Source organism: Phocoena sinus, chromosome 1, assembly GCF_008692025.1.
Source record: "Phocoena sinus isolate mPhoSin1 chromosome 1, mPhoSin1.pri, whole genome shotgun sequence".
Lineage (NCBI taxonomy): Eukaryota > Metazoa > Chordata > Mammalia > Artiodactyla > Phocoenidae > Phocoena > Phocoena sinus.
Window position 1 is genome coordinate 26,540,726 of NC_045763.1, and position 24,310 is coordinate 26,565,035.

The 24,310-nt window shown below is 54.0% G+C and overlaps 2 protein-coding genes across 3 annotated transcripts in view; both read right to left on the reverse strand.

Annotated features, from left to right (window-relative positions):
• Nucleotides 1-694: 694 nt before the first annotated feature.
• On the reverse strand, nt 695-4,708 carry A3GALT2 (alpha 1,3-galactosyltransferase 2). Its single transcript, XM_032635020.1, has 3 exons — nt 4,625-4,708; nt 4,194-4,328; nt 695-1,388 (listed from the first exon to the last, which is right to left on the reverse strand). Exons 1-3 carry the CDS (start codon nt 4,690-4,692, stop codon nt 695-697), a joined length of 897 nt encoding a protein of 298 aa, XP_032490911.1. The 5' UTR covers nt 4,693-4,708.
• Nucleotides 4,709-12,063: 7,355 nt separating this feature from the next.
• PHC2 (polyhomeotic homolog 2) overlaps nt 12,064-24,310 on the reverse strand; it is a 50,641-nt gene continuing 38,394 nt past the window's right edge. For both annotated transcript variants that reach the window (XM_032628398.1, XM_032628391.1), the window contains 6 exons: nt 21,924-22,126; nt 20,089-20,218; nt 19,141-19,255; nt 17,929-18,070; nt 16,715-16,991; nt 12,064-13,478 (listed from right to left, as the gene is read on the reverse strand). In XM_032628398.1, coding sequence (XP_032484289.1) covers nt 13,324-13,478; nt 16,715-16,991; nt 17,929-18,070; nt 19,141-19,255; nt 20,089-20,218; nt 21,924-22,126 — 1,022 coding nt within the window. In that variant the 3' untranslated portion in view covers nt 12,064-13,323. The remainder of the gene's footprint in view (nt 13,479-16,714; nt 16,992-17,928; nt 18,071-19,140; nt 19,256-20,088; nt 20,219-21,923; nt 22,127-24,310) is intronic.

Below are 24,310 nucleotides of genomic sequence, written 5' to 3' on the forward strand. Positions count from 1 at the left end.
TTCGGGACGTTGTGTCTTTCCCTACTGAGGATGAAGAGTCTGGACAGCAGCCACGGAGGAGGAAATTTATTTCCCAGACACTGTGGCCAAACAGCCATATGGGCCCCATGGCGAGGAAATGTCATTTTTATGGACTTGGATTCTCTAGGAGAAAGGGCCATAGGACACTTGGGAATAATGTATTTTATTATCATATTACTCAAATATGTACAAACTTTGCTGAGGGCGGCGGAGGTGAACCGGATGCCACTGTGTTTCTCTATCTGGGGCTCCTGCCCAGTGGCAGCTCTATTGGACCTGAGGGCCAGTCCTTGCTTTCCAGCTGCTGACCTCACAGACGAACTCACAGATTCTCTGGGTCCTTACGTAGTTATGTTCCTTTTGTGTGCCTCAGTCCCATTAAAAAAAGTGGGGGGATATGGGGAAGGGGCTAAAACGTCTCTTCGGGGACCTCCACTGAACTCAGTAAGGTCAGAGGTGACAGGTTTCCAGGCAGCTGGCAGTATCTGGGTCGCTGTGGAAAGTCAGGGAAGGGATGGGTCGCCCGCCTCGGGGAGGCGCTCCCCAAAGGCCGGGCCTCCTCCCGCCACCCCGGGCGGTGGGGGGTAGTATTCACGCAGTCTTCCCGCCCCCGTGCCACGCTGCTTCCAGAAGGGCCCCCGCCGGCGTTCGGGCCTCCAGGCCGAGGGCGTCTCTAGCCTCGCGGCAGGGCGTACTCCTTGGGCGCCCAGAGCAGTTGGCGGCGGATCTCGGCCCGGCGGCCGACGTCGGAGCTCCAGCAGAACTCGGGCGACAGCAGCTTGGCGGGCTTTTGCAGCCAGAAGGACTTGTTGAGGTGGCTCTCGTCGTGCCAGCGCGCCTCCAGGCCGCGCGCGCGGTCCCGTCGCAGGCCCCGCGCGCAGTAGACCGTCAGCTGCCGCAGAGCCGCCACGCTGCCCCCGAACACGGCCGCCTGGTAGCAGAAGTCGCCCTCGCTCGGGTCCAGCGCGGCGGCCGAGCGCGCGTCCCGCTCGAAGGGCAGCAGCCGCCTCCGCCAACGGTAGTGCCAGAGGAGCAGCTGCGCCACCGACTCGGCCAGTGCCTCGGATCCGAAAGTCCCGCTGAAGTGCTGGTCCACGTCCACGGAGCGCAAGAAACGCGCCTCGCGGCCCAGCCGCCCGCCCAGCGCCGCGTGCAGCGTGCGCATGCGCACCATGGACACGTTCTGCCAGCGCCGCCAGCGCGCCACGCGCTCCTCGCGCTCCTCGCGCAGCCGGCGGTCCGGGCCCAGCCGTACGCGGGGCACGGCGGCCGGGCCCTCGGTGAACACGTAGTACACCACGCGCTGGCCCACCATGAAGTGCTGCTCAGCCGTCTCCAGGAAGTGCGCCAGGTACTTTTGCAGGTATCTGTCGGGCGGGGCGGGGCCGTCTTGAGTAAGCTGGGCCTCAGCGCACTCCGCCATCCGCGGAGACGTCGGGCTTCTGAGGCCTCCCCTCGTCCGTACTTGTGCCCCTGCAACCCCAGTCCTTGGAACTCCAAAACTGTCCAGCCCCGGAATCGTCCGAGGTGGACTAAAAATAATTACCCATTGTTTGCCACCCCTGCCCCGAGAGGCCCTTTGTTCCCCACTTGAACGCGGCTCTCCCTGACCAATTCGATCAATAGAGTCCCGAGGAAGGGATGCTGTGCTGGCCCTTGGGAGGACCGGCTCGTTAGCCTTTGTCTCTTTGGAGCTCTGACCCTTCGCTTAAGAAGTCCCAGAGCTCAGGGCTTCCCTGGTGGCACAGTGGTTAGGAGTCCGCCTGCCAATGCAGGGCACACAGGTTCGAGCCTTGGTCCGGGATGATACCACATGCCCCGGAGCAACTAAGGCCGTGCCCCACGACTACTGAGCCTGTGCTCTAGAGCCCGCGAGCCGCAACTACTGAGCCTGAGCGCCGCAACTAAACCCCATGCGCCTAGAGCTCGTGCTCTGCAACAAGAGAAGCCACTGCAATGAGAAGCCTGCGCACTGCAACGAATCGCGGCAACTAGAGAAAGCCTGTGGGCAGCAACGAACACCCAACGCAGCCAAAAGTAAATAAAAATAAGTAAATTAAAAAATAAAAAAGAAGTTTCAGAACTCAGATGCTGCCACGAAGTGAGGGAGACCAGCCTAGCCATGGAGAGAGGCGCCCGCCAGTCATCCACAGGACTTTTGGGAGCAGGGAGGGGCCCCCCTGCTGCTCAGCCCTGTCAGAATTCCTGAGCCACAAAATCACGAGCTGTGGTAATAATGAACTGTTTTCAGTCACTGAGTTTGTGGTGATTCCTTACATAGGTAACCGGGACGTTCAGAATACTGGAAACTTTGTATGAACAGGCTTTGGGATCCCAGGCTTCTAAAGTAATCGCACTAATTAATGCCTGATATTTTGGAATCATGTGGCAGACAGTGTTCAAAGTAACGTGCATTATCTCATTTAATCCTCACCATTATTAGCTCCATCTCTCAGGTGAGGAAACTGAATCTCAAAGAGCTTCAGTAACTTGTGCAAGCAAGCATGCACATAGTTGGTAAGTGAAAGCCAGGATTTGAATCCAGCTTGGCACTGGAGCCTGTACTTTTACCTGCACTTGCTCTATTCCGGGTGGAACTGTGAGAAACTGGAATCAGAGACCTTGGAAGCCTCAGCATCCCAGGGTGTTGGACTCATAGATCCTTGGAACTCAGGACCTCAGGACCCTGGAATTTCTGGACTCAGAGACTCTGACCCCTAGGGCTGGTGCAGGAACACCCTACTCAGCATTCAGAGCAGAAGTGGGAGCACCAAGGCCCTGGAGAGGCCAGCAGTCCTGTTTGCCCCCAGCCTCTCAGGGGCCCTCCTGGCTTTCTCTCCCTTCTAGAGTGTAAGGGACAGAGTTGGAGGAGCCCTGAGCAGTTGTCTGTAGCACAGGTCCTCAACGCCCCCGCACCGGGCCGCACAGCAGGAGGTGAGCGTCAGCTGAGTGAGTGAAGCTTCATCTGCCCCCATCACTTGCATTACCACCTGAACCATCCCCTCCCCCCCCACCCCCTGGTCCGTGGAAAAACTGTCTTCCATGAAGCTGGTCCCTGGTGCCAAAAAGGTTGGTGACCGCTGGTCTGGGGTCTCTGAAGACAGAATTCCTTCCCCAGGCTTTTGGATATCTTTTCCTGGATGCAGAGCTCTCAGTGCCTTCCCAAAGCAGCCTGTTCCGTTATTAGAAACTCTTCCTTAAGTTGCCTTGAACTCTACCTCTCTGTACCTTAGGATTGTAGGATCTGATTGCCACTCTAAGCCAGGAGTCCCATTTGCATCACTACTGTAAAGTGAATACCAGTTTGCACACCCTGACATCCATAATGGGGAGGTGGGCAGGTCAGCCCCCTGAGGTTTCTTCTCCACCTCCCACTCTGGGTTCCTTGTCCATACCTGGGGGACCATTAGTTCCTCGATTGGCCTCCTCTCCTGTCGTGATTCTGTCTTCCCTGCTCCTCAGTCACTTGCCCCCATGGCCTCTCCCTCGACTTGGTCATCATCAGTCTGCCCCCCACCCCAAGTTGTGGCTTCACCCGTCCCACTGTCTGAGCCCCCATCCTTCCAGCCCACTTCCTGTGATATCACCCCCAACAGTCCTTCCTCACTGACTCCTCTGGTCTGCTGACCCTACCACTCTCCGCATCCTCCTTTCTTCACATCCCTCTTTATCCAGCCCAGATTCGCTCCCTTGCAAAAGCCCTCAGCTCCCCGGCCCCTCTTCCACCTTCAGACTTTCTTGGTGAACCTCCCCCCGCCCCGCCCTTTCTGTGTGCCTAAACCTGAGCCGCTGACCTCCACAGACGCTTCTGCAGCTGGGCTATCCCCTCTGTTTACCCAGTTCTCACATCCTCTCACCTGAAAGACTCCATCATTTTCTCACCGCAAACCCAAGGCCTCCAGATGATCAGCCCCAGGCCCTGGGCAGGTTCCTTCTAGGTTGTGATGCTGAGCCCTTGGCTGCCTGGGCTGGGTGGACTCTAGGGAGGAGGGGAAGGGAAAGGATGGTCCTGCCCTCATGCTGGGAGTCTGGGACAAGGGGTGCTGTCTTTGCTTCTCGCTTTATCCTGGGATCCTACAGCCCAGGAGAATGGGGTGCTCCACCCCTACATCACGTGCACACCCCCTCCCACTCCCTGCTTGGATAGCACCGCTCCCCTCCCCGGGCCTTACCTGCCTACAGCAAAGACAGTCAGACCAATGGTGAGGTTCTGTACAGCCCCTTGCTGGGCCACATCTGGGTCAAAGGTGCCATCCCAAATAATGGGGGCCCCCCAGCAGGTACAGGTCAGGACTTCAGGCCGGGCCCTGGCCAGGGCAGGGATGGAGAGACAGGTCCATTCATCTTCCTGCTTGAGGCATGATCACCGCCACCTCCCCAGTCCTGGGCCCTAGGGACCCACAGATGGGTCACACCCAGCCCTGCCCCTAGAAATCTCTTCCCAGATCCAGCAGAGTAGGGGGAGATGTGTTACCTGATGGGGCCCCTGGGTAGCGTGCCTAGCCCTGCCAGGGTGGGGGATGTGAGGAGGGCAGGAACGCTGGGGCAGAGCTCTGTAGGGTGTGTGGGTGTCCTCGGAATGGGAGAGATGGCAGCTCCTTACCAAGGATGCAGGGGACCTGTGAAGTTGTCTCTCAGCAGGGGCATTCTGGCCAAAGGGCAGAGCCCCATGGGGGTGAGGACTCCCAGGTGCCTGTGGGGTGGGGGCATCAGTGAGGGGCATGCTGGCCTGCCCAGGAGCCCTGTCGCTTTGCTCCTTACAAGGAGGGAGAGCCCGCAAGGATGCTTGTGCGGGCCATGACAGGTGCCACTCTCCATCCCTCAAGGAGGCACTTGGAAAGAGCCACTTCAGCCCTGCCCTGCTGGTCCCATCGTGAGTGCTGGGGGAAGGGGGTTGTACCTGACTACAGGGAGCCCGTGTAGGAGCAGCCCTCCCTAAGAGGCCAAGTGCAACTAGGATCAGAAGATTCTCTTCCAGGCCCTGGGGGGTGGGGAGGGGGGGTCGGCAACTCATTTCTGCATATATTTTTATACACGCACACATATATATGAAAAATGGGTAATTCAGTGTTTCATTTATTTGTTTGCTTTAATATGAATGTATTATTCTGTTCACTTGGCACAGACATTCAGAGGTACAAAAGAGTATAGACAGTGCAGTCCTTCCTGTTCCCAGCCACGGCCACCCAGTTCCCCTGCAAGGGGATAGTTTATGCACATACAGGCAAATATAAATATGGTAGCAAATTCTCTCTCCCTTCCCTCTGTCCCTTCCTCTGATTTTCTCCCACAACTGGTAGCACGGTGATACGCTGTTCTCCGCCTTGCATTCTCACTGACCACTATGTCCTTGAGGTTGTTCCGCCTCAGTACGTGAAGCGCTTCTTCACCCTTTTTTCCAGCTGCCTAATATGCCATTGACTGGAGGTGGCATCATTTACTTGACCAGGTCCCTTGTGATGAGCATTTAGATGTGTAACATTTTGCTTTTCCTGGCAGCAAACTTGGGGGACAGTAAGTTAGGGGGTGGGGCACTTAGCCTGGGTAGGATTGACCTCGGACGGGGAGAGTCTAGGAGGGGATGCAGGGGGGGGTTGTGGCTTGGTGGCTGGGATTTGAGAGCATCTGGGGCTTAGGGATGAGTTGCTGGGCTGCCCGGAGGGCCGGCTGCGGTCAGGGACCACGTGTCTATGGCGGCTCCAGTCACAGGGCCGGGTCCCTCCAGCAGAGCTCAGCGACCCCACTGCTGGCTCGGAGGAGGTGGACTTTGGGATTTGTGCATGGTTGCTTGTTTTCCAGGAGGGCCCTAAAAGTTGAGAATTTTAATAAGCTCCTCTGGGCGGGTCTCCTCCAACTCTCCTCAGCCCTTCTGGGTGCGGGTGTCTCTAGACAGACAGGACCCATATGGTGAAAGCCTGGCCACTGGGGCCAGACCCCCAAGTTCGAATCCCAGGCCACCACTTCTTAGCTGTCTGACCTTGGGCAAGGTTCTGGGCCTCTGCACTTTAGTCTTGTTGTCTAGAAATGCAGATAATAAGAGTACACACCTTAGAGGGCTGCGACGGATATTGAGTTAATACCTACCAAGTGACTAGAGCAAGGCCTTGCGCACAGTAAAAGGTCAGTAAGCTTTAGCTATTGTTGATTATCATTAGTAGTATTATTCCTAAACAAGCCCTCAGGATTCTCTGCACAGCCTCCCAGCTCCCCTCCCCGCCCTGTGAGTCCTTCCAAAATCTGCCTCCTCTGGTCTCTTTCAAGAAGCCTGCCTGATCAGACCCTCCCGCCCCTGCCTTTTCTGCTACCCCACCTCACCGTTCCTCAGCAGGTGTATCCAGTAAACAGCTTCAGAGAGGCACCTTGCGGTTGTGTGTGTACGTAGCTGCCTGTGCGTCTCAGGGCAGACACCCCTTCTGTTCAGCTGGTGAAACCTGGGTGCACTGACCCCTCCCTCTGCCTCGCCCACTGTCAGTCCCCAGGGGTGGGTGGTTGGCTTGGCCTCCTTGATCTCCGCCCCCCCTCTGCCCCTCCTATTTCTCCGGCCCCCACAGCGATCCTGCCTGCTTATCCCCCACCAGGACCATTGCAGCAGCGACCTCCCTGCTCCCAGTCACTCCTGACACAGCCCCCAGAGTCAGCTCATAAAATGCCACCTGCCTTAACTGTCCATGTCACGTGAACAGGGAAATCCTCGAAGGGGAAATGCATTTAGTAGGCAAACATATGGAAAACTGTTCACCCTCACTAGTAATCAAAGACTTATAGATTGGAACTAGGTGGGATGTTTTGCCTATAAAATGAGCACTTTTTAAAAAGAAAGAAATGAAAATAGCCAGACTGGGAGAATACAGCGAGACAGGCACTCTTACACCTGCTGGTGGGATGTAAATTGCTGCAGCTTTTTTGGAAAGCTCCTTAGCTGTGGGAATTGAAGCTTTCAATAGTCATCCCCTTTAATCCAATCACTGCAACTTCTGGGCATCTGTTCAAAGGAGATCATCTTCAGCATGGGAAACGTTTATGCATCAAGATGTTCACTAGCTTCTGCTCGTTCATGCGTTCAGCCTATACTTACTGGTCACAAGCTCAGAATCGAGCACTGTGCTAGGTCAAGGATTCAGAGGTGAGCGAGACACAGACCTTGTCTTTAAGGGAGCCGGGTCAGGAAGATGTGGGTGGCCAGGAAGGGAAGGGAATGGGGTCACCTGACAGACTGCAAACAGATGAATGGAACACAGCACAGCAAGGCTGTGATTAGTGTAAATACAAGATACCGTTATCTTGCAAATGGCCAGATACCATTGGGGAGAAGTCAGGGAGGCTTCCTGGAGGAGGTGACCCTGAAGAACTAGGACCTGAAGAACTAAAAGTTATCCACACAAAGAAGGCAGTGGGGCTTCCCTGGTGGCGCAGTGGTTGAGAGTCCGCCTGCCGATGCAAGAAAAGAAGGCAGTGGAGGGGAAAGGGAGGTCCATGAAAAAGAAACAGCACTGTGTAAAAGTGACGAGGTGAGAGTGCTTGGAAAATCCGGGGAACTGCAGGCCTGCTGCAGGGGCGGGGGTATAGGGTGTGGATAGGAAGTGATAAGAGTTGAGGCTGGAGATAAGCCTGAGCCAGGTCACCCAGGGCCCACATTCCAGGATAAGGGGTTTGGACTTCATCTTGAAGGCCATGGGGAGCCCTGAAAGCTCTTTCCTTCAGGGAGTGATGCTGTCACATTTTTACTTGGAAGATACTCCGGCTGAACTGTTGAGCCTGGATGTGGGGCAGGGACCAGGTGGAGGCAGGAAGACAGGTGAGTGTTGGCAGTGGGTTGGGGAGGAGTAGGTGATGAATGGCTGTCAAGGAGGTTGATGGGCAGGACTTGGTCACTGATGAGAGGGACAGGGCTGGGGGACCAGGAGAGGAGATGGTGGCTGATAGTCAGGTTGGGGGTAAGAAGCTGGAGCTCAGAAAGGCAGGCAGGCAGGCAGGCTTGGGAGAGAGTTCTGGGGTTCACCAGGAGGGCAGGGATGCTGTGGAAGAGGGAGAGAGCAGAGGAAGGAGAGCCAGGGCCCAGGCACCCACCGAGGATACGGTTGGGGACGGGCAGGGGACCGAGTGAGCAGAGGAGGCAGTGGAGGCTGGGGTGGTGGTGGTGGAAGCGGCTCTTTCCGGAAGTTTGGCTGTAAAAGGAAAGGGAGAGGATGGTAACTGGAGGGGCTGAGGGCTTGGGATTGATGGAGGTGCATGTGTTTCTTTCACACAGGGAGACTTGAGCTTGGTTGAACGTGGGCTGGAGGGCACCAGTGGAGAAGGCATTGTGCTGCCCTCTCAGATACAACTGAAAAAGGCCCCAGCGTCCAGCCGAAGGGACTGGCTAAATAAACCTTTTATGAAGAGTCTGCAGTCACATGGAAAAAACTTGCACAAGAACCGTGAATGAAGAAAGCAGGATCTAAAATTGACGGGCACTGTGGTTACAACCTAGCAATGAAAACATGCCGGAGCAAATAAGACCGAAAGGAAAAACATAAGTGACTGTGTAATAAGTTATTTTTACCCCCAGTTGTCTGTAATGTGCTTTTATTGCTTTTTTAATGAAGGAAAAATACAGAGTTAGCCATTTAGGAGAAAAAAGTGTTTCTAAGCCTTTCTAGTGACTGCAAGGTGAAGTCCACCTCTCTTAGCCCTGCCTGAGGAGCCTGCACAGTCATTTCAAGCACTCACACCAGACCCAACTTTCCCACCTCTAGAAACGGGAGACTTCACAGTGGACAGGCCAAGGATGCTCTCCTAGCATTGCTGGAAAAAGCAAATGGAGATAAACAACCCCACTGCTCGTCCTTAGGGAGCTGGATGAATTATGCATTTCTATACAATGGAAAGCAATGTGGCCACTGAAAAGGATACGGTAAATTTATTTATATGTGCTCTCGGGAAGAGAGGGCCTAAAGAATCAAGTGGAAGAGGAAGTAACAACTGTACATAGAGGCTGGCTGCCCTTCTGTGAGGGGCGAAGCCCCTATACCTGTGTACCTGTGCATTTACAGACGTGTTTCTATGTCGTTTTATAAAAACGTAGGAAAAAATCTGGAACAGCATTGCCCAATAGAAATGTAATGTGAGCCAGGAACGTAAATTAAAATTTTCTAGTAGTAGCCATGTTAAAAAAGTGAAAAGGAACTACCGAAATTTTTAGTATCTTATTTTAACCTAATATATCATTTCAATATGTAACCCCAAATATCATTTCAATATGTAATTGGTATAAAAATTATTGAGATATTTTACAGTCGCTCCTGGAAGCGAGGCTGCCCCCCCGGAGGGACGGCGTGGGAGGTGCCAGGCGCAGGAGAAGGCTGCAGCGGAGCTCTCTCTGCCCTCCCTGCCATCTGACCCTCTTAGCCGGCCCCTCACAACTAGGGCAGCCATGCAGAGTTGTCCCCAAGTGGTCCAGGTGGGCTCCAGCTGTCAGTCCCGGGAGGGTGCTGACACCCAGGCCTGCAACAGGCTCCTGCCGCCCCCTCCCATGGCCCAGCCAGGGAGCCCCTAGTCCACAGAGGCACCTGCCTGACCCATTCCTCCCAGTTCCTTGCCCTGGTGTTTTCAAAAGGGTCCCCTCCCCTCCACCCCGCTTCCACCTGCAGAAGGTGGTCCCACAAGGTGGCCTCATGCCCTGCTCCTGTACTCTCCTTGCTTTCAGGAAGAGGTTGAAGATCAGTCATTAGTTCCTAAGTGGGAACAAGTTTGCAATCCTGGACAGTCACTCCCAGTTGGAATAGAGGGCTCACAGTTGCAGTGGAAGGTGCGCCCCAAAGTCTGTTCTCTGCTCACTGAGGGGGCTCAGAGTTTAGGGCAGCAGGAGGAGTTGCCGAGCTCTTCACGGGCACGAGATCTCCCAGGATGCAGCCCCCCCCCGCCCCACCACCCATTCCTTGGACCGTCTTTACCCCTTGGGCGATGTCCTCCAGTCACCTTCTCCCGGGACCTATATGGCTCAGCTGGTTCTCAGCAGGCCAGCCTTGGTGCCTCCTCCTTGACTGTTCTGGCCACCAGGCTGGACTCCTCTCGGGACAGCTGTCCCACCTCATCTTCCCCCTGACACTGGCAGCGTCCCCCCCTCACCTGAGTCCTTGCCATGACAGGAAGCTGGTGGGACAGCCTGCCAAGAACCTTCTCAGCTCAGGGCCGGGGAAGAAATGACCCATTCTTGGTGACTGGGAGCAAGCAGTTTCAGGCCATCTGCCAGAAACCACAGCCACAGGAGCAAGCAAGGATGAACTACCCGGAGAGGAGCCCCCTGGGGCCAATCACCTGGAAGAGGGTGGATGGAAGGCCAGCTCTGGTTGGCCAGAGGTGCTGAGACATTCTGTACTGACTCTTCCTCCCTAGGGCTCCTCGTGCCCCTCTTCAGTGTCGTGGTCCTCGGGCCAGACTGTGGTGTTTGCCACCCAGGGAGAACCTTGTTCTGCGCGGACCTTCAGCCAGATCTCAAGGGCGCCGGTCACCTGAGTGTGACCTTGGACAGTTCACCTTGAGGAGCCCTTGATCTCTTCAGTAAAACAGGTATGTGCACCAGTCACCCAGGACAGGGTAAGAGCCACACAAGGTAGTTACGTGGAAAAGTTCTGGAAAGCTTGCACTAGGCAGGGTTTTTTTTTAAGTGCAGGTTATGATCTATTAGAGGGCCATGAAATCAATCTTATGGATCATGACTGAGATTTTAAAAATATGAACAGGAAGGGAATTGAAAATGTCAGAATGTATTGTACATCAGGGTAGGTATTGTTTTGTTTCAGTTATATATACTCAAGTACATGCACGAGGGTGGGAAACTTTTTTTAAACTGTCGGTCATGATCAAAAAAGTTTTGCAAAATTCTGTGTAAGGTGTAAACCTCAGGAGCAAACGCATGTTGAAGGAGGCACCCTTCAAACTGGGGCCTTTCACCCAGAGTGAAGAAACGGCGCTGATACTCACCTGTGTCAGTCAGCCCTGCAAATCCACCATATCCTCTTTCAGGGCTTTTAGTTCCCTTCTCCACCACACACATAAGGACAAACTCAGTTTGGGCCTGGCGTTGTCCTCCAGTAAGGGAAAGTGGAGGTCCAGTGTGGACTCGCCGAGCTGCATGGGCCACGGTGGGCCGGCCCGCCTGGCCTGGAGAGGGGAGGGCAGCGCAGGGGGCTCCCGAGGCGCCCTTTCCACCAGGCACCTTCCCCGACTTCCCCGAGGTTCTGAGGTCATTGCCCCCCTGCCACGCCCCCTCGGCCCAGGGTCCTGCACTGGCCTCTGTCCTGTCACCATTCCCGACCTCTGGGACCACCAGACTTTCCAGTCCTGGCTCCACCCTCTGGGTCATCCACTAACCAGTTTTGTTTCTCCGCTTCCTCTGGGTAGTGGCTACATTTTAAAAGGCCTTCCAGAGAGTTCTCGTCCAGATATGGGTACTGGCTCTTAAAAGGCCCCTGCTTATCTCCCCGGGCCCCGCCGTTACAGCATGTTACAGACTGAGTGAACGGCGAGCGGTCTGCGCCTGGAAGGCCCTTCTCCTTTATTCGAGGCTTAGGCGTCACCTCCTTGAGGAAGAGACTCTCCTAATAGTTTGCTATTGCAGCATCCAGAAAGCGCTCAGGGGTCGAGTGAGCCAAAGCCACCCCAAGGGCAGTTCTGGACGCGGCGCTGCAGCCACCACAGGTGTCTGCGGCGGAGGGAAGGGTCTGGGCTCTGCCTCAGGTGTGCCAGATATCCCTGGCCCAACAGCATCGTGTCTCCCTGGTGGCAGTGCTGGGTAGGGGGGCTCAGAGTTGAAGGGGCCCTGGACCTCACACTCCAGGGGACACCCGTGTGAAGAACAGAGGTGGGATCTGCTTTTCTCATGTGGACTGGGACCAAGGGCACCCTCAAAGGACCCAGCCCCAGCGAAGCGTGGAGGATATGCTATCCAGTTAAGGTGGTCGTCCCTCCCCCAACCCAGGGACCCACCCCTCTCCTGACAGATGAAAAGTAGCTATTCAGGACCACAGAAAGGCATCCCCAGGGGAGAAAGGCACAGAAGGAACAGGTTTTACGGATTTATTTTTAAAAAACAAAAACAAAAGGTTAAAAAAGTCCTTCATTTCCAACCCTGCCTGGGGGTGTGAGTGGGGAATAGAACAAGCTCAGAAGGGCACCCACCCTTCCCCCAGGGAGAGTCCCACTCCCCCCAGGAGTCTGCAGAGGCCCGGGCAAGTCAGAGGCAGGCCCTCCCCCTTCCTGCCCCGCCTCCTCCAGGGGCAGCTCAGACCGCCGCCAGCAAGTTCCAGAGGCAGAGAAGCGTGGGACCCGAGGCCGAAGGCTGCCTTCTTCACCTCAGCGGTGGTCACTCCAGCCCTTCTGCCCTTGGATGTTCCCAGGGCCCCACCGCTGGGCTCCCAGGGCAGGCAGGCAGGCAGACGGGGAGGCGCGGCCCGGCCCAGCCCACCAGCAGCTTCCTCAGTGCCGCCTGTGACACAGCAGGGCAGTCAGGGGGACGTCACAGTGCGGGAAGGGGCTGCGGAGACACCTCGGCCATCTGCAAAGGAAAATCTCCCACTACTCTTCATCGCTTTCTGATCGTGCCTCTCTGCACTGAGGCGGCCCTTCTTTCCTATTCCCCATCCTGAGGCTGAATGGAGTCCAGGACAAAGCACTAAGTGGCTGTTTGCTACAAAACACCTGGAGATGCCAGAGGGTGGCTCTCGGCCTGTCAGTCCAGGCTCCCACACGGTCACACAGTCACACACACAGCGTTAAGGCGTCTGTGCCAGCAGGCGTGGCCAAACTGGGCCCAGCTTCTCTCCCTCCACCTGTAGAGGGTGAGGGGGGAGAACCCTTCTGGCTGCTTCAGAAACAGGCTGCAGTGGGAGAAGCTGGCAGCGGGAAGAGTTAGCTGGGCCCGGAGAAGGAAGTGGAGGAAGGCAGGCAAGGGCTTCCGAGGCCTCTAGGCAGGCCTGACGGCTGCCCTTGGAAGTGACCCAACTCAGGTTGGGAGCCCTGACCGTATACCCCCTGGAAAATGGGGGACAGAGGGAGGGGAAGAGAGCGGGGCTAGAGTAGTGGGACTTTGGAGGAAGCCAGTGCTATCAATATGTACAAGCATAAAGCCCCATCTTCTGCGCCACCTACCTCTCTGCCCCTCCCACAGAAAGCAAGGCCCCTGAGAGCCATCGAGGAGGTGCCAAGACCTCCTCCCCAGCCATGCCCGACAGGGAAGGCCCCTTCCCTCAACGGGCCCCATCTCCGGGCCCCCAGGAGTGTCCGCTGGCTCTGCTCAGTCGGGAGGAGCCCGGGCCGGAAGCCCTAGGAGTCCTTGAGCATGCTGATGCGTGCGTAGATCTTGAGGGCGGGCCCCAGCTTGATGTTCATGGCGCTCATCAGGTGGTCCTCCTTGAGCAGCAGCAGAGCTTGCCCGTCGATTTCCTGGGCACGGAATTCCTCTGCTATCTCCTGGCAGCCTGAGGGGACATGACCAAAGACAGTATCAATGAGAGCTACCAGCCGTCACGCTTGGCAGTCACTGCCTTCAGATGCATCATCTCACTTGATTCTCGTGGCCACACCTTGAAGGTGTTGCTGTTCTTATTCTACAGCTTGAGAGAGGCTGAGTGACTTACCCAAGGTAGCCAGACTCTAAGGTGGTCCTGTGACCCGACACCTCCTTGTTCACTGCCCCCCCCCCCCCCACAGTGAACTGGGCTGACCCCGGAGACCAGTACGGGGTTGTGGAAGTGACAGCATGGGATTTCCGAGGCTGGATCACAGAGGGCGCAGCAGCCTCACCCTGGTCTTCTGGATAATTTATTTTGGAACATGCCAACCACCGTGTCGTGAGGACACTCAAGCAGCCCTCTGGAGAAGCCCACTTGGAGAGGAACTGAGGCCTCTTGCCCAGAGCCAGCTCCCCCCATTGCCATGTGAGCGCAGCACCTTGGAAGGGGGTCCTCCAGCTCCAAGCCCTCAGAAACTGCAGCTCTGGCTGCTATCGTGACTGAGCCCTTGCAAGATACTCCGTGCCAGAAGTGCCCAGCTAAGCCACTCCACAGAACTCTCGAGATAAGAAGTGATTACTGTTTTAAGCCACTAGTCTTGGAGTAATCTGTTTCACAGCAGTAGGTAGCCAATGCAGATCTGCGTACTTGGAAGATGGGTGCTGCCATCACCACACCTTCACCACGTGGGCGTGGCCTTGGACTTGGCAGCGGGCGGAGCTGGAGGGACTTTCAGGAGAGCGGCAGTGAAGGTCTACGGTTCCCTGAGAGACGGGAGTAAGAAGCCTGATGGTCTTGGAGGAAACTGCTGGGGAGGCTTAAAGGAACGTGAGGAAACTTACTGGAAATTGGAAGAAAAGGGATCCTTGTTATGAAATAGTAGAAAATTTAGCAACACTGTTGCTGGTGGTAACCCCGTGGGCATGAGACGCCTACTGAAAGTTGCTTGGGCTCAGGAGACCTCAGGCAGACCGCTGCAGGTGCCACCTGGCCTCCCACCGTGGCCATGGGAAATGCGAGGAGGGACGAGGTCGAGGAAAACGAGAACAGGAAGGAGCCTGGATTTGCTGATTTTGAAACTCCTAAGCCTCTCCAGATGGCAAATGATGCTAAAATTAAGAAATGGTTTCTAGGCAAAGACCAAATCCAGGACACAGTCAAAAAGACACAGTCTAAAGACGAAACTGCGGGGGTGACTTAAATCTTTTGTTAAGACCGCAGAAAGCTCTAAGGTGCCGCCTCAGAGAACTGTTGGATCAAACGCACTCTCAGGATTTTATGGGCGTTCCTCACAGAGCCTCTCCATTCAACGGCCCAGCTCCTCAGACTGTTAAGGGCACTGTCCCTCGGCTTCAGAAGAAACCTAATGTGGAGTAAGGCTTGTCTTGAAGACATTGTTGGAGAACATTCATAAAAAGCCCACAAAGAGTAAGAGAGAATCGTCTGGCAGAAACACTGCTCACATGGACGGAAAGGATCAGAGGTAATGTGAAATAAAAGCAGCAGGAAGTAGGCTGAGAAAACAACTCCACAGGCTGCCTTTCATGGGAAAGGAAGGATGACTCAGGGTGGAACCAAGAGCGAAAGAGAATCACTCCGGGCTTTGAGTCCTAACCAAGGAAATGCCAACACATGCCCTGGTATGGACTGGTGACTCCTGTAGCCTCCTGTGTTCTCCCTTCTTGAACGGGGCATCCTGAATGGCACGTCTACCGTGGTTACCCGATGCCCATCCCACCATATCCTAGGTTTGTGGAGGGAAGTGGATAACCCGTTCCTCGTTCCCAGGTCTGCAGATTGAATCATCCCTGAGGAGCTGGACCCAGTGAGCCTCATCCGTGCCTGGACCTGTGTTAGATGCCGAGATCCTGGACCTCGAACCTCCGCTGTAATGGGATGAAACTTGTGGGGCCTCGGGTAGGCGTGAGGGTATTTTGCATGAGGGAGGAACATGAATCACTGGGGTGAACTATGGGCCTCCAAGTAGCTCCCAATAATCCTTGCTTCCCTTTCATGCTTTCATGAGTCCCTCACAATGAATGGGGTGACCTGTGTGGTCAGCAAGATATTGTTGAAGTGACAGAATGTGATTTCTGAGGCTAGATCGTAAAGGGCATGGTGGGTGGCTTCCACCTTGCTCTCTTGGATCACCCCCTGGGGGGACAACTGGCTGCACATCACGAGAACACTCAAGCGTGAGCGTTCTGAAGAGACCCGTGGGAGAGTGACCGAGGCCTCCTGCCAGCAGCCACACGTTCCCTGGGAAGCGTGTGAGTGAGGCACCCTGGCAGATCTGACAGCCCCAGGTGACCCTTCACATGGCCTTGGCTGGCCTTGGCCGACATCCTCATCGCAACCTCCTAAGAATGCCCATGGCAGAACTGCCCACCTAAACCGCTCCTGCATTCCTTATCCACATGACCTGTGCGGTAACAAATCTGGGGGACGCAGCAATAGATGATACGCCGGGTTAAGTGGCAGAGCCAGGATTTGAGCCCAGTTCTGTTTAACTCCGAAGCCTGCTCTTAACCACTATCTCCCACTTTGGTCTCTGAGTGAACGGGCTTATGGTCACCACCGCCTGACCTGGTCAGTGGCTGGGTGAGACTGGCAGAAGAAACAGTGGAGAAGCTCTGGTCCCGACGAGTGCAGCCGTGCAGATGGGAGGTCTTTCAAGGTTCATTTCTAGATCCTACCTTCGAGACCACCGGCACTGCGCACCCAGGGTCACGTGCAGCTACCGGTTCCTTTACGTGCTTGCGTGTCTCTGCTTAGGCTGCTCCCTGATGCCGTCTCTCCATCCGGCACAGGCCTGCTTGTCCACCGTCACTCAGTGTAAACGTTCTTCGTCCTAACGTTCTCCTTGACCGATTTCCACCACTCCCACTTGACGCCCCTCCCAACTCGCCCCGGAGACACACAGGGTTGGTCAGGTCATCACCTTCACACAGGCCCCTCACCGAGCCCACAGATACGGCAGATTATAGCCACGGAACATTACAGTCGGCGCTCCGTGCTAGAATGTGAGCTCTTACCAGCAGGCACCTCCTCCTACTCATCTCTGCCCCCCACCCCGCACCCCGTTCCTGAACCCAAGCCTCTCCTTGAACTGCCCGGTCTCTCCTGGTGGCGGCAGGTGAGGTCTCTCACACCCTCGCTTTCCTTGCTACTCCAGGCAGGCGTGGAACTTCCAAGGACCTTACCTGGCAGAGAGCGGATGAATTCGTAGACATCTTCCACATTCCATTTGGTGGGCTCGCTTGGCAGGAAGTGGTGCCCCATGCCCACCAGGTCCCGCATGTGCACGTCAGGGAGCTCCAGGTCCCGCTGGCCTTGTCGCCGGCGGGAGGTGGATGAGCTGGCTGAGATGGGTGACAGGGGCTCCTCGTAGCTTGAGTTGTCGGAGCAACGGCTGGAGTCTTCCTGGCTGTGTGTTAGCTGCAGTGCGGCAGCAACCGAGAGGGGCACAGTGCCTGCTGGCTGGGAGCACAGAGAAACGGTTTTCTTCAGGATGGGGGCATAAAGCACCTCCAACAGAGCGCTGGGCAAAGGCAGGTATATTCTCCCTTTTCTACGTGGTCTGCTACTATGTATCTGAATTCGAGATCAAAAAGCCTCTTTTGCCATGTCCCCTCTCAGATCCTAAGCAGAGTCAGTGCCAGTACTGGAGCACATACCACACTATGCTACAACGATCTGATTCTACGTCTGTTCTTTCCTCTAGATGTGGGGTTTTAACCAGGGCTCTGTGGGTTTAGGGGGATGGTCTGTAAACCACCTGAAATAGCATGTAAATTTTCTTGTGTGTGTCTATGTTGGACTGCAGCTTTCATCAGATTCTTAAAGAGGTTTATGGCCAAAACAATAACGATAAACAGCAAAATACACAGAAGGTCTGAAGCATCATACTAGGCTCTGAGTTCCTGGAGCACAACTTAAGAGATTTAGTGCCTAACAGCTCCTGACGTACAGCCAGTGCTAAAACATACTTAATGAACAAATAAATACCCACGTTCCTGGTAGAGACCTTCAAGGACTCTTGAAGGACTCTTGAACTCAGTGCTCTGATGTTCAGAGAGGCAACAAGGAGGGGAAGTAAAGGGTGTCGGCTGCCTCTCACCTAGCCCTCCTCGGAAGGCAGGTGCTACCTGGGACAGCCTGTCTCTTCAGGCAGGGGAGCCCCGGAAGTCAAGGATGGAGGCAAACTGGAAGAAAGGGGTGAAGTCGGGGCAAGGTCACGGAGGAGGGAAAGTTGAAGCACCCATGGGTCTAAATGAAGGGACCTATGAAGGGACACGGGGAGACGGCTTGACCTGACAGATCAGCGGAAAAGGACGGCGGGCGTCCCGGGTCGTGTTAGGAAGGGAAGTTGGTGGGGACCCGAGAGCACGAGCTTCAGGCTCCGCCAGCCTCTCACCTGCTTCTTGGTATCCTTGGTAAGTGTTGGCAGACTGGCTTTGCTGGCCCGACGGCGGTTATGGGTTGTGGCTCCCGCCTTCTGCAGCTTGCTCCGGTCCGAGTGGAAAAGGCCCACTCGTTTGGTGCATCCCACGTTGTACCTGCCAGAGCCAGGGGAACAAGGGCGGTCAGGGCAGTCGCAGGGCGAATGGCCCAGGAGGAGGAAGAGCAGCCAAGATACTTGGCAAAATCTGCGTCTGCCTCCTCGTCCCAGTCCTAAGTCCATCACTCAGTACTAGCTGTGTGGGTCTGGGCAAGTCACTTAGCCCCTCAGTTTCCTTATCTAGCGCTGGGGAGGAGACCACTCACTTTCTGTAACCGGTCTGGCAGTAACATAAGCTAACGTGTGCAAAGTGCCTGGCACAACTCGGATCACGGTAAGAACTCAGGGCTGCTACATTCCACTCCACGTATCACCGGGGCTGGGAAACTAGTGTCCTCCGTCCTGACGGAGGACAGCTTGGCAGAGCGTCACAAAGGTGCGGGAGGCCCTCCGGCGCAGCCTGCGGGGAGGGAGGGCTGCGGACAGCCCTACTCCGGCTGGTGTGCAGGGCGTCTCTGCCTGGGGCCTAGAGAGCTCCTCTCTTCTGGGGGCTCAGGCCTCTTCCCTCTCGGCACAAGGATCACTCCGGGCTTAGAGTCAGCAAGTCTAGATCCCCAGCTTGAAGGCTTTAGGCGCAATTACTTCTCCTTGGTGCCTCAGTTTCCTAACATGTATAAAGGGCATGATAGCAATACCTGCCCCACAGTATTACTTTGAAGATCAGATGACGTGATGCATATTAACACCCAGCACAGAGACTCACACACAGCCGGTCCACAGTAAACAACGTCGGTGTTTACTGTGATCATCTGTCTTCTAAGCTGCGCGAACGCTCACAAAGGAAACATCTGTAGCCAGCGCAGTGGCTCTGGGCAGAGCTTCCGGTGGAGGCTTCGGTAAACCCTAAGGAGATGGGAGCTGCCAAGGGCGGGTGCCAGTAGGACCCAGGAGGGCCCAACAAGCTACATGCTGCTTCCTTCCCTTGGACCCTTGCCGCCTGCCCTGCTCTGCTCATGGGAGTTCTTTGGTGAACGAGTGACGGGATGCTGCTTCCAGGCAGGTCACGGAAATAAGGAGCTGGGTACCAAGGCGCAATCCCAAGAAAAGGGAAGGGGCTGAGGCTCTCACCTTTTTGCACAAGCCATGGAGCAGAAGCGCTTGGAACGCTTGAACTTGTAGGCAAAGTCCACCCGGCCACAGAGCTCACACTTGAGTTTAAGGGGAGTACCCTCCTCTTTGGATTCTGAAAAGCATGAAAATCGGTAAGCACGGACAAGGAGTAGTCCCCACAGGACTGCCCACAGCCCCACCCCGGGCCACTGCTCTGTCCTGCCTGCAGCAGCGGCTTGGAGAGTGCCAAACTGCTTTGTCGCTATTTTTGGAAGGGCTGTGGTCTCACCCCGGAAAGTACCCGAAGGTGTCCAAAGACGGCCCCTGGACACCCAGCAGTTTCTGCTTGTAAGGACTGTGAGGCAAAGCACGGGTGGGGAAGAACCAGCGGCCCTCTTTAGGACCCTGGAAGAGAACAGGAGGCTCACAGGGAAAGCTTCAATGCTGTCACCACTGGTCTGGAACTACCCCGCCCTTCCCTTGAGGTGTCCAGTTGGCTGCCGGCCTGGGTAACAGAGCCCAGGAGTTCTGCAGCCTACGTGGGCGTCCCATCCCGCCTCCACTTAGTCGGTGGCTCGTGTGGCAAGTGCAGCCCTCGCTGGCCCCCGTCCTGAGTGCAGGCTCCTGAGGCGGTAGAGGAAGGGCACGAGCCACCTGGGGCTGCTCCTGCAGGCCTACAACTGGCGAGTGACTCACGCGGGCAAAGCCGCTCTTGGAATCCTGGGGCTGGCAGGAGTGGGGCTGGAGACAGGCAGAGCACACTCAGTTCCCCAGGGGCAGGAACTGCCGTCCGTTTTCTAGGGACAGGGCTGAGCGGGCACAGGACAGGGCAGTCTGGTCAGCTGACATGTTCACACGCTCCCCGGCTCAGAGCCCCTCCGTGGATACTAGGAAAGGACCTTCCAGCCTTGCTGAGTCCTGTTCAGCCCCGCCAGAAGCCCCAGCATCCAGGGTCTGAGACGCTACCTTGCAGATAGGGCTCCTCCATCTCTGAGTCAGTGGTGGTGGTATGGTCCTGCTGCGGAAGTTTCTCAGGCAAGAACCCCTGTGCATACTTCTTCTTGAGATTCCCCACCAGCAGGGATGAGCGTCCCACCTAGGGGACAAGGCAACATGGAGGCCATGAGGGTCAGGTGGGCATGCTTCCTTGCCATCCAGCCTCATCAAAATTACATGTATAAAGCACCCAGGCACAGATGCCCGCCCCTGTATCACCATCCAGGTACACCCTGCTCAAGGCCTGTTTTGCTGTTTAGCTCAAGAGGCAAGATGCCGATGACCACCAAAGCACAGGGATGGAAATGGCTTCAACCCAGGACCAATGGATGGCTTAGGAGGTCAGGAGAATATCTACTTTTCCAAGCATCTAGGGGATAGAGATGGAGGCAGGGATCAGGTTTCCCGCAGCACCAGGACAAGGGCCAGGCCCCAGCACTCACGCATCGTGGGGCAGGAACACAGCTGAGGCTGTGTGTGACTGTATGTGTGACACACAGACCCAGCCGCCATTCCTGGATGCCTTACTGTTCTCTCCCTTACCACTGCCCTACCCGAGCCAGAGGGACAGGCAGCCACGGAGGAGAAGAGGTAAACGCGGACGCTGGGCCACACCGGAAAGCAAAGGCCCTCGGTGGTGCCAGGATCCCAGACTAGCTGATTCACTCTTTGGTGCACTCCTTTTGTTGCCTTTTGTGCAGGCCACCTGGTTGCCAGATCTCTTGAGCGATGCTGGGGCTGCTGTCCAATCAGCATCGATCCTGTGAGATCAGCTGGGTTCTGGAGCTTCTCTAGGGGGCCAAAGGGAGGACCTAGTCTAATGAGGGAAGGTATGTGACAGGGCTAGAGCTACTTATAGCTAAGGTGCCCCAGGCCTTGACCGACCTCCAGAGGGAAAGAGGACAAGAACCTGTCTTGGCATTTTTGTCTTTTGGCATTTTAGAAGGGCAGTCCACCCATCTCAGTTAATCAAGCCCAGGGGCTTCGGCTGACTATTCACACCACTCGTGGATCCAAAGAATGTGCAAAAGATAGATGGCCTCCCATGAAGATGTTGTATCTCTAACAGCCAGTTAAGTTTATCACGAGAGAGGCTGGCGTTGCAAACTGGCTCTGGGCTCTTCCCACCTAGAGAGCAGGCCACCTGTCTCACCAAGTCACACTGTGCACTACTGGCTCTGGGCGCTGTTCTAATGAGCCATTTTCTTGATTCTTCTGTGTTTCCCCTTGGTCTTATGCTTTAATTGGAGACACTTGATGAAGTGCCCCTTTCTGGAGTGCCCCTCATTCACTCCCCTTTCAAGGCTCTGTCCCCAGAAAAGAAGCTTCAGGCTGTAACTCTGTTCGCTTGTCTTCCATTCAGATAGATCTTGAGAATTCTCTTCTACACAGCTTCCTTTTGCTCTCTAACCAGCCAACGTGTTGCCATTTGGGGGTTGTGGCATTCACACCCGAATGCCAAAGTCCATCACCCTGCAGCACCAAATACCCCAATGTGAACCCCTTCTAACCAAGGGGTTCGCATTTCACCAGGCAGGGACACGGCTGAGTCTGTGTGGAAACTTCCAACCAAGGGGTCTTGCCAATTATTCTTAATCACTGACCCCTTCTGGACCTTAGGAAGACACTCAATCCTAGAAAGCAAATGGCTCTGATATTCCTTTGGGGGAAAATTAGCAAGGAAAGAGCAAATTTTTCACATTTTCAGAAATTTTACATGGAAATGTAAAGCTATTCTAATACACATCCAAAGTATACTTATTAAAAAAAAAAAAAAAAAAGAGGGGAAAAGAAGTAGTCCGTACCGGGAAAGGCTCCGCCCCCTCCTGGATCACAAACCCTTCGATAACATGCGTCAGGATTTGGGGTTTCACAATGGCCTGTGGTGGTTTATTCTCACCATTCTGGGGGGCAGTGCCGGTGATGCTGGAGGCAGAGTTTCCGTTCCCTGAGGTCATGCCGGGGCTGCTGAGGTCGGTCAGTGCATGAACAATGCCCTGCCCTGTCTCTGTACAAGGGAAAGCAGGAAAACACAAGTGGGGGGGGGGGCGGTCAGAACCAGGTCTAGGCCAGTAGCAGAGCAGGGACTCAACACTGCCCGACGATGCAAACCAAGCAGTCCCCTCCCCCAGTGACCCATTCAAAAGTGGTACAGTCTCAGTGGACCCACCACCAAGTGAGACTACAGTCTGTTCTGCAACAATGCAGCTCATCCGCCAGCAGTGTTTTCTTAATTTCCCAACTGTGCTAAGAATAGTCCAACCAGGTTACACAGGCAAGAATTCTGCCTTTGAGGAGTTAAGACCTTGGTCAATACTGATCTGGACAAACAAGTTAACATTCTGCTCAAGGGAGAAAATGTATTCAAGGTGACATCTAAAACCAAGATGAAAAGCTGAACTAGGTATAGGGCTTGGGGCATGACGGGGTCTGGGGCAGAGAGGATAAATGAACCTTCTACGAGGTTCCTCAGGAAAGGGTTAGATTTTAAGCGTGCTGTGAAATGTCAAAGTACTGAACCCCACGTAAACATTTTAACACAGATCTGCCTAATCGGAGACTGGTTATTTGGGATCACTGCATTAAGACGTGCGTGTATTCTGTTTCTCCACCGAGGAAGCCCCTAAGCAGAGCTGAGGTTTTCTATGCTGTCCCTGCAGGTCTCCTGCTCCCAATCAAGCCTCTTGTCCAGTTCTCAGCTCCACAGCCAATGTGATTCTCAGCCAACCACAGACTCCTCCCCTCCAAGGAGAGCCTTGCTTAAGATTTCCTCTCCACGGGCCTGCCAGCCTTTCTCTGAAGAGCCTGACAGAGCTCCAGTAAGTATGATGAGGTGCCTTTACAGAACCACACCACAAGGGACCCCCTTTCCTCTACTCCAAACAGTACCTCTCCTGAGTTGTTTCACTGTTTTAGAAGCAACTTTCCTCTCCTCACTTTTTTAACTCTTTCCCCACCCCCCCTTCCCAGGGCCATTCTCTACCACCGCCAACTGTGTGAAGCTGAGGTTGCCTTTAACCTGGAACTTCCTAAAAAAAAAAAGAAAGAAGAAAAGAAAGAAAAAGCCATTTCTTTATTGCAACAAGCCTACTGACAGTAAGCTTAACCCAGTGTGAATGTATGTATTACACATTTTAAAAAGAATTTCAGTATATTTATTAGCTAAGTAATTTTTGCACAAAATTTATATGAAGATGCTCTTATTTCATGTTAAAGATCTAAAAATCCCACCACAGAACAGGAATTCACGATGCCTAATTATGTGGCATGGAGAAATCAAAATAAACTCATTTTAGAAAAGGTTTATAACGGGCTCATTTTCTTACTAGTAGTCCTAATGTGCAGTAAACGGGGATAAATCTTTTTTGTTAAAAAAAAACAGTTGGCCATGACACATGCCTTCAGTACTCAGACCTCTGTAATTCAACTATAATAAATTTCAGAGCTGAGCAGGAGTTACCTCAGAGATGTGATTAATGAGATTTTTTTAAAATTAATTTTTTTGGAGACACAGTCATACCAGCAAGTTAGAAAAATTCGTTTACGTGTTTATAGTCCTTTGAAAAAAATTGTTTGACATTTTTGACCTTTCTATAGGGATGGAAAATTTCTCCGTTAGAATCAGTCTTTCTAAAATTGTAAAGGTGTTTGGGAACTAGAAAAAAAAAATCTTTCCTTAACAATCCATGAATAACTAGGAGGACTGAATTAATTATACAATCAATCAAATTAAGTTTCTTTGCTTTTAAATTTTAAATATTTCAGTCTATATTTACATAATTATATTTTTGCTTGTATATTTTAAAGTATTTTAAATATGCAAAGAAACAATCTGTATTTTATTTAAAATAATGAATAAATGTTGTTAAAATAGAAAGCTTACTATGTAAGTTAAAATCCTATTTTTAGATGATGGCTATTCCCCTCTGATTAGAGCCTAGTAAAATATTCCCTGGCTTCGCTAATGAGCTACTGTACAGATTATAGAATCACAAGATTAGAAAGTCTTGTTCAACCCCTTACCAATGCTTGACCCTTCCCTATAATAGCCCCACCCAGTGATTTTCTGGCATTTGTTTGAATACCTCTAATGACAAAGGAACTCACTACCTCTGAAGTAGTCTGTTCCCAACTTGGGCAGTTCAATTAATAAGTTCTTCCTTATAATGAGCCAAAAATCTATCTTCTGTTA

Excerpts from the sequence above, each read along its gene's own strand:
- A3GALT2 (XM_032635020.1), bottom strand. The coding sequence starts at position 4,692 with ATGGGGCTCTGCCCTTTGGCCAGAATGCCCCTGCTGAGAGACAACTTC. Across the intron at positions 4,329-4,624 it reads ACAGGTCCCCTGCATCCTTG|GGCCCGGCCTGAAGTCCTGA; the intron begins GTAAGGAGCTGC and ends TGCCCTGGCCAG. Across the intron at positions 1,389-4,193 it reads ACTGTCTTTGCTGTAGGCAG|ATACCTGCAAAAGTACCTGG; the intron begins GTAAGGCCCGGG and ends CCCGCCCGACAG.